The sequence below is a fragment of the Colias croceus genome, chromosome 21 (genome assembly GCF_905220415.1).
Source record: "Colias croceus chromosome 21, ilColCroc2.1".
NCBI classification, from domain to species: Eukaryota; Metazoa; Arthropoda; class Insecta; order Lepidoptera; family Pieridae; genus Colias; species Colias croceus.
Window position 1 is genome coordinate 7,450,300 of NC_059557.1, and position 9,666 is coordinate 7,459,965.

Here is a 9,666-nt window from a genome sequence, read left to right on the forward strand (position 1 = left end):
GTCATAATTAGTATGAAAACCAGTGTCGCCAAACCCACACATTTAAACCGATAGTTATACAGTACACTACAAGTAAACTATGCCTTTGATTGGACAGCTTAATTTGAGTAAAAACTGACTTAGGTTATAAATTCAGCATTTCAATATGTACCCTAACGAACCAAGTTACGGTTTATTTTAGTATAACATCCCTAGGTATATTAGCTGTTTTGTTTCTCTTTGCTCAGAAATTCCAAATTCGAAAACATTCAGCAATTCCACAACAGAGGGCGTTGGTTTTCAATACATATAACTTTGAACCTCAACACATAAAGATAAGGTTGAAATTTGTGTCACTCTAAATTAATGACATTAACTTGACATTAACCTGATGCTATGCTCTAAGGGATGTCAGCCTTGTTATCGATAATTCACAAATAAATATATTTTTGTGCATTTTTTTTCTTTCTATTATATGAGTATAGGATAATGTGTCACATTTTGGAGTATGTTTATTACTACTAAGTACGTCTTTTCATATTATTATATTTAAATAAAAAACGGAATAGAATAGTATAAATCTATATTTACAAAACAAACAGAAAATATGCATTATTTTAAATCTTGGAACTGCCGTAGGTTTGATGTATCGGTGGCCTTTGTTAGACTGCTCATTGCTGTTCGGCATCCAGTTAACTCGTCACGTTGCATTTATTATCCATTTCTCTTTTAAATTAGGCTCTTTCGAAAATCTATAAATAAATAGGACAAATGAAAGCTAAGGAAAAATAGAATAAAATTTAATATTTAAAATGTTTGTCTTTTCTAAAGTATCGATACTGTCGATATGCGCCACATGCATCACTAATCCGACATTCGTTTGTTTATTGCAATAATATTCCAGAAAGTCTTGTTTGCTGTTCAATCTATATAAGTACTTATTTCTTATGGATTAAGGTTCATTTTGACTTAATATTTTTATAAATTTTTGACAAATTACGACAAGCGAAGTTGTTACATAAAATATATTTAAAATAAATTAAAATAAGACTTACCGATGGTATGAAATGCCTCGATTGCTGATATTATTTCGTCTGCTATCATTTTTCCACTCTAATACCGAACAACACGCTCTAAATAATGAATAAATATGGAAATAAGGTTTGACAGTTGACAACCGACTCGAATATTTTTCTGCGCACAACTGAGAGCGAGTTAGGTGATCTTACCTTACTAGTGACACGTGGGCCACGCCCACATCGCACTTCTATTATGTTCTTACTGTTCTGTGGGCGTGTCATAGACGTGTGGCACCTTTTTCATCAAATAATTGTGCAAATAACAGCATGCTGCTGTAATCTTTGCCTTCTCGGGACAGACACTCATAGGTTTTTGAAAAACTCCAAATTTTCTTGATAATATGCCGAAAGCACATTCAACCGTACCTCGGGCCCTGGACAATCGTTTGTTAAATATTTGTTGTTCTGCGGTGGCCGACTTTTGTGGATATGGTTTCATCAAATTAGGCTTTAGTGCAAAAGCTTCATCACCTACTATTATATATGGAAATGACTGAATGATGAATGATTGCTTCTGTATCAAAAATTGTGTGAAGGAGGCGCGCACCCGCGAGGACGTAAAAAAATGAAACGCAATAAGTATAATTTTCTGTATTTTTCTTATTTATCGTGTAATTTTAAAATAAAGGATAAAGGATGTTGCAGGCAAAGGGTCGCACGCCGCTGTGCACCTTCATGTGTTCCGAAAGGTAGTCGCTGCGGTGGAAGGACTTGCCACACTCGGGCACCTTGCACACGTACTTCTTACCCGTCTCGTGCTGGCGCTCGACGTTGTTGCAACATTTCTACAGATAATCTATTTCGAAGCTTATTGATAGTGGCATTGACAATACAGCCAAAGCAAATTTTGATATGGCAGCAAACCTCTTATTTCCTCCTGCATCTAAATCGGTATTAACCTCGGCCAAAATGAAACGCTGGACGACGTGTTCCTCCATTCTTTGTGATGCAAATTGTACCATTCAGATTCGGCTTCGGTCTTACTGCCATAAACCTCCTCTCTTTCGAACATTTGCAGAAAATTTGTCAGATCAGGTTTCACTTGCGAGGTGGCAATTTGTGGGTCAGCAGTGATACAGACTTCAATATATGAATGTGCTCAGGAGTTCTACTTTGCACCTCTGACCCTCTGAGCACAAAGTGACCATAAAGTTTCTGCATCGGTCACGTAGTTCGCACGCTTTGTTTTGATTTACTTCCCGCAATAGGACCTCAGTGTCATGTCCTAGGTTAATAGCACTTGTGTGCATCATATATTATTTGAAGTCAAATGTTATTAAATCTTTGTCACTCACTTTCTCAAGCTGTGCGGGTACAGCCAGTTTTTGTAGCAAACCTCTTAATAACAAATAAACGTCCTCCAGTAATTTCACAGATTCTACATTTTCACTCTGAAATAACATGTTCAGATTGGTAACGGGTTTCAGTCGTTCTTTCAAAAACATCAGGTAGCCTTTAAACACAGGACATTTCATTATGTCATGCAACTTTTCTGCCATGTAACATCTGTCTTCTCTCTTTGAGAGTAAAAACAACAGTTTCAACTCTTCCCATTGATCCAGGATTGTAGTAATGGCATTGTATCGTGCTAACCATCGAGTTCCGCAGAAACCTGTAATTTTCTTTGGATTCCTACTATTATTCATTACTTCGAATAGATCCCTGTATGCATCCAGACGTTTAGCACTGTAGGAAAACCAGTTGTGTGTTTCACGTAGTAAAAACTCAATTTGACGTGGTAGAGTTTCCGCCGCCTTTTCTGCACACAAATGCAAGGAGTGACTTGAACATTTTATTACTATCAGATCAGGTATTTTTTGCTTCAAAAGAGCAGCAAGGGAATGATTTCTTCCTATCATTTACATTAGTTCCATCTAAACCTATCCCAACCAGGGGCCACAATCATAGTACTAATCTACGGGTAAGGATGACAATGCTATACTACAAAATTAAGTGGTGCGTCAAAGTCTTTTTCCATGCAGATTGTCGGTGGGATTTTGAAATTGGTAGCATATAAATATGTAGTTCCAACCTTCATATTCAGAGGGCATACAGGTCAATAGTTTTTTTTAGTTCTCAATAGATGGCACTGCAAACGCGAAATCTATTATAACCAGCTCAAAAAATTATCCTATACAGTAGTTTTATTTACAGTAAAATTATTTTAATAAAAGTTTTGAATAAAACAAAAAAATAAAATTAGTCGAACTATAACAAGTGGCAAGCAAAATATTGGTAAGATTTAAAAAAAAGACAAGCAGGCTTGTATTTCTATCTTATTTCATTTAATAGCATTTGCTCATAAAGTAAGCTTTGGTAGATACAGATACTTTAAACTGGCAACACTCACAACACTAAATAAAAAGTAAAAACAACATGGCGTGGGCATTTTGTTTTTTTGCGTTTGCGCAAGAAAAGTGATTTTGTGCTTTGTGGTGTTTTATTATTCCGTCGAGTTGAGCTACTGTTCCTCCGGATGAGTTACTTTTATGTTTATTGAGATAGGACTCCTAAGTACCTTTTTATTTACCGACTCTGGTGTATTTTACTAGTGTCTAGCATATATAAGTACTTGCTAATTTTATTGTTTCGTTTTTATGTGTTTTTGTTTTATTTGAGAGTTTTAAGTTGTTTTTACACAATGGCATCGGATAAACACTGTTGCGTCACCGGCTGCGACGGAAGTAGACGTAAGTCCAGTTAATATATAACCTCATCTAAACAAACCACTTCTCAGAAACCACCCTCGCCCCGAAGATTAGCCTAATCTTAATATATGATTAGTAGTAGTAGTAGTCTGGGGGTTTCTTTAGTTAACTGCCGCACGTATTATAGGTTTTTTGTGGGAGGGGAGGGGGGAGGAGGAGGGGGGACCCTCCCCCCAAAAGGGGAAAGTTAGGAAACCAATAGTTTTGGAGAAAAATCAATTTTCCTATTCTAACCTCAAAATGTATGGAATTGGTGTTAAATCATTTTAACTAAGCATTAGACGATAATAACAAAAAATTTACGATACATAAATAAAATACAAACAAGTTGTGTAAGCCTACGCAGTTTTTTTATTTGAGTGGGAATCGCCCTAAAGTCGCTTCTGGCACTCGCCGGCCGCTGCCGCGGCACGCTCGCTTCGCTCGCTCGGCTCGTGCGGCAGTTCAAGGGTTAACCTAACACGCTCGTCGCTTCGCTCCTCGCTACCTATTTGGATATTAAAAATAAAAGTTTAATAGTTTTTTAACCTACTTACGTAGATTTTTTTTTTGTTTGAGTGGGAATCGCCCTAAAGTCGCTTTTGGCACTCGCCGGCCGCTGAGTAAAGTCACAGTACAGTGAAATGGAACGTCTTGGTCCGCTTTTTTTGCACAACAAAACGGATAAATGCGCTTTTTTCGCACAAAAAATTATTAACTTTAAAAATTAATAACTAAAAAACTACAAGTTTCCTAACGATAATATTTTGGAATTACAATCTTACATTACCTAGCTAACTAACAATATAAATATTTCCAACAAATTCGTGCGGCAGTTAACTAAAGCCAACCCGTAGTCTGAATCGCTTCTTCAGTTTTTGGTTTCTTTGTGACAAACACAAAAATACAAATATTTTCTTATTATACTATCACTAGATATCCGCCTTGGCTTCGCCGGCCGAATTTTCTACGCTTTGGGCTAAGGCTTTGGGTTACATTTTTTACATTTTTTTGTAACTTTTTTTTGAAAGTATAATATGGCCATACTTAATGCCATTACATAACCAACAAATATTACCTCTATATAATAATAGAGATCATCATCAGGATTACTAAATGGCTTCACGCCTACCGTAATAGACTTTTTACTACAGAAATAACTTCTAATATTTTTTTTGAGGTATAACTGACAAGTTCTCTATTATTTAAGGCACAAGTCAAGTCCTGCACCGATTTCCAAACCCAGAAAAAGAAAGACAGCGTTTCAACACTTGCCTGTATGCAGTTGGAGGTGATATCTTAGGCCTTGAAAATGATCATATATTCAAGTATCGTCGAGTGTGTTGCAAACATTTTGAACCAATATATCTTTGTCGAAATAATAAATTAAGCAATGTAGCAGTGCCAACACTGAATTTACCAGGTATGTATTATCATTGTAAAGTCACACTACACGGTACACAGTCAACCTCTTTGATTAATTTACATGTCATGTTAATAATCAACCTCTTGTTATAAAATGTATCCTATGACACTCCCGTGATCAAGATGAATCAAACGATACCTCATACATCAAAATCCATCAAGCCGATTATACTTTACCTGCTATTATAATCTTCTGTTTTCCAGATCCATTATCCTTACAAAAACATACACTTGGTGTGAGGACAGCAATGCGTAATATTGAGAATGTTAGCAGGAAACCAACAGGTAATTAGGCCATAAATTCTTTTGGTTTGTGATTTTAAAAATTCATCACCTAGCAAGTAGTGATGTTTCTTTCATTGAAAGTGAAAACTTTTGAGGAAGTGTATTGATAAAATCATCACCTACTGCAGCAAAGATCAAATCCAAAAATCAAAATCAAAATTCTATTTATTTCTTACATGTGTAACATACGATGATGTTTGTTTTTTAGGTCAGCAAGCTGAGCAATTTGCGTCTACTTCTTCAGCCCTGGACTTTGAAAAAGAAAATATTGATTGGTATCATTTAAACATAATGTAACCCTAAAAAATTGATTTTGTAAGTTATGATTTATACTAGCGGTTCGCCCCGGCTTCGCCCGTGGTACCTACATGTTTAAACTATCCTATCTCTCAAGTTGGATCGAACTGCACATGGTGTACGAATTTTATTATAATCGGTTAAGTGGTTTAGGAGTCCATTGAGGACAAACATTGTGACACGAGATTTATATATATTAAGATATAAGTAATTATGCTTCTTGTCATTTCCAGATTTAGTTGCTGCTCCACGTATAATCAACACGGCTCTTATAAATGAAAAAAACACTCTGTACAGATCCACACAAAATTCGTTTAGATGACTTTAATCTTGGTAAGTTGCCTTAGTCATTACTATTAGGGTATCATTTAAGCTATCACCAATTTAATTAGTTTTGTGTTTCTTAAATAATAGGGTTTGTCCTCAAAATAGTAGATCTGTCACCAAAATGTAGTCACCAAACAATGCAAAATCAGTTCCACAATAAATCACCTAAAATCCTGAGATATAAGGTCTAGTACCAAATAAATGTTTTTGTATGTATTATAATAGGTGTATCCTAATAAGTATTTAAGCAAACTAATTTAAAGAGATCACCAATAAATCATATTATGTTACTAGAAAATTGCATTAAGTTCAAATAAAAAATTTTGAGAAATTAACTAAAACAACAAATTATCCACAACGATAATAAAATGCACCTACAACAATGAACGTGAAATCGCGAATAAAGTAAACTTGCATCTCTCTCAATCAATCTTTAAAGTCAATTTTTAAAGCGCGCCAATTTGTCTCCGCCCCTTTGATCATTTTTTCATTAAAATTATAAATTGATGTATTAAATTGGTAACGAATACTATTAATTTAATATCTGAACGAAATAAAATGTTACTACTATATTGGTGACAAAATATCAAATAATCCATACTAATATTATAAATGCGAAAGTAACTCTGTCTGTCTGTCTGTCTGTTACTCAATCACGCCTAAACTACTGAACCAATTTTCATGAAATTTGGTATGGAGATAATTTGATACCCGAGAAAGGACATAGGCTACTTTTTATCCCGGGAAAATGACGCATTCCCGGAAATCCTACGGGAACGGGAACTGCGGAAACCTAGTATCAAATAAAAAGGAGTCGCAGTCAGGGATCGATAATCGATTTATTTGGTGACAGATCTACCATTCTGAGCACAGAGCTATTATTTAAGTAACAAAACTGTTATCATAAGAACAAAGTTTATATTCATGTAATGCAATATAATTTTATTGGTTATCGATCTCTTATTTTACACATAATATATTAACATTAATTTGATAATTCATACCTGGGAACAATTTTTGTTTAACTGAGAACGAAAATATTTCGTGGTGATAGATCTATTTATTAGGTGATACAACTTGATGACAAATATAAATTTTGGTGATAGAAAATATAGTTCCCTTACTATTATTGACAGCAGCGCTAGTAGCTAGGGAGGAGTATGGGGCAGCAAGATATATGTATAATATTTATTATATATCTTGCTGCCCATCTATGTATACCTACTGTAACAAGCAATAAAAAAATATATATATTATACCTACACAAACAAATTTTGTATATAGGTATTATTATATTTGCTATAACATTATGTAATGTACAAATCCTTTTGTCAAATAAAGTTATTATTATTGATTTAACAATGATTTTGAAAGTAAAAAATCACTAAAAATGATCAAAACACCTGTCAAATATAAAAAAAGTTACAAATATTAAAATAGCATGCTCCAAAAAGATAAATAAATAAATAAAAAGAGGTCTGTGTCGCCAACAACTACATTCATTGCGGTTGCATAATTGATTCATTTACAAACGATTCGACCAAGTGAATTTCGTGTTCTGATCTCAGATCAATTTAGTAATCTTAGATCTCAATTTAGTAGCTAATTGATCTGACGTTGTGATCGAAATAAAATCGTTATGTGTGTCATACATAAGTCATATTAGATTCATATTCATTGCAAGAGTTACATAAGGCACAAATTTTGAATGTAGGGCTTTAAAAAAAAACAGCAATTTTGTGTTAATAATTGAAATTTTCGATAGGTATGTTAAACATACCTATCGAAAGCTTCTCTATACACTATAGAAGCTATAAACATACTATGTTTATAGCTTCTAAGTATGTGATTGAAACCAAGGATCTCTAGAGAAAAAGCCGATGATTAAGGCCGCTCAATCACAGAAAGTCTTAGCTTAGTCTTATGTAAATAATACTTACACTTATTATACATATAATTTACTAATTTCCAGATCCAGTGGTTAAGGAGAGTGATTTAAATCAAAAGTCAGAGACATCCAAAAATGTATTGCCTTCGGATCTAACTCTACTCGCTGATAACAATAAACAAAGTCAAAGTAAGATTTTTATATGTTATTGTTAAAAGAGAATTTAATAAAATAAAACAGCTTTATAAAACTACTAGGTGATTCTATGTAGGTTGTCTTACCAAGAGTTTGCTTTTCTTTTGTACAGAGTTTAATAAAGAACCACTTCCTAATAATAATAAAAAAGTACAAGTGAATTATTTATACACGCCTAGGCTTTTAACCCCCGACGCAAAAACGACAAGGTGTTATAAGTTTGACATGTCTGTGTCTGTCTGTTCCACTCTAGTTTGATGGATGAACCGATTTTGATTTTGTTTTTTTTGTTTGATATTTAGTCGAGAGTATTGTTTTGTCAGTTTAATGAAAATCTATCCAAGATGGCCGCCGCCACAGAATGACAGATTGCATATTTTTACACAACTCCATCAATATGGGTTGGCTATCAAATGAAAGGGCTAGACTTTAACATCACTGTATAACAAATTTTAAAATCCAAGGTGGCCGGCGGTACAAAATGGCGAATGTCGGGGGTTTTTAAATTTTCAATTTGGTCAATTATTTAGACCTAGTTCTTAAATTGAATTTATAAAAAGGATCAGCTTTTTCATAAATTTCCATCGTAAGATTTTTATTTATTCGATTTTAAGTTTTCTTTTTTAAACAATACCTTTTCACGTTTTGGTTCTTTTGCGCTACCTGTGAAATATGACAAATATTATGCATAAGGCCGTCGCATTTACAATACATACTCATATGTAATATTATGATATAAAAATCTGTTTTCTTTTTACAGAAACAACGGCGAAGACGAAAATAATGACAGCAAAAAAATATACAAAAAGTCTCTTTATGACCTATGCAGAGAAAGAACTGCATAAGAAAATTATTTCTTTAAAAGTAAAGTTGTTCAAAATGAAAAATAAGGTTGTAAAACAAACAGAAGAAATAAAAGCTGCAAAAAAATTAGCAATGGATCCATTGGTTTTGAGAATGTTGGAAAATTTTTCCTATGCAGCAAGATTATTAATTGCTATGCAATTCCGGGAAAATAAAAAAAAAGAAAAAGGACGTCGTTTTCATGTACAAGAAAAAATTCTTGCTTTGTCTATTTTAAAACAAAGTGCTAAAGCGTACCGCTTTCTTAGAAAAATATTTGTTTTGCCATCCCCTCAAACTCTTATCAAACTAGTACAGAATTCGGATGTGCGACCTGGTATTAATAAAAAAATATTTACACAGCTCCAAAAGCAAACTGAAAACATGTCCAATGAAAATAAACTGTGCAGTGTGCGTTACCCAGGCAAAATGTTTTGCTTTAGAGAGATGAGACTTAAACAAATAATTAGTGTATCATGAGGAGCAATTTGTTTACTAATAGCAAAATTTGTTTGAATTGTAGTTTTTAAGTTATTTAAGAAAAACAAATTTTGCTGGAGTAACGTTTGAAACGTTACCCAGGCAAAATCGTCTTTCAAAAATTAGTTTCAGCACGGAACCAAATACATGAATAGATAGCTTTTGTTGCGTAGTAAATGTT

General features: G+C 33.8%; 1 protein-coding gene and 1 long non-coding RNA gene across 2 annotated transcripts; one reads left to right on the forward strand and one right to left on the reverse strand.

The window, feature by feature from the left end:
- Positions 1 to 1,675: 1,675 nt before the first annotated feature.
- Positions 1,676 to 2,533, reverse strand: LOC123701171 (transcription factor Sp5-like). Its single transcript, XM_045648567.1, has 2 exons — positions 2,354 to 2,533; positions 1,676 to 1,843 (listed from the first exon to the last, which is right to left on the reverse strand). Exons 1-2 carry the CDS (start codon positions 2,531 to 2,533, stop codon positions 1,676 to 1,678), a joined length of 348 nt encoding a protein of 115 aa, XP_045504523.1.
- Positions 2,534 to 6,042: 3,509 nt separating this feature from the next.
- On the forward strand, positions 6,043 to 8,988 carry LOC123701206. Its single transcript, XR_006752697.1, has 3 exons — positions 6,043 to 6,085; positions 8,052 to 8,156; positions 8,923 to 8,988. It is a non-coding gene; the product is annotated as an uncharacterized LOC123701206 (long non-coding RNA).
- The last annotated feature ends 678 nt before the right edge of the window (positions 8,989 to 9,666 follow it).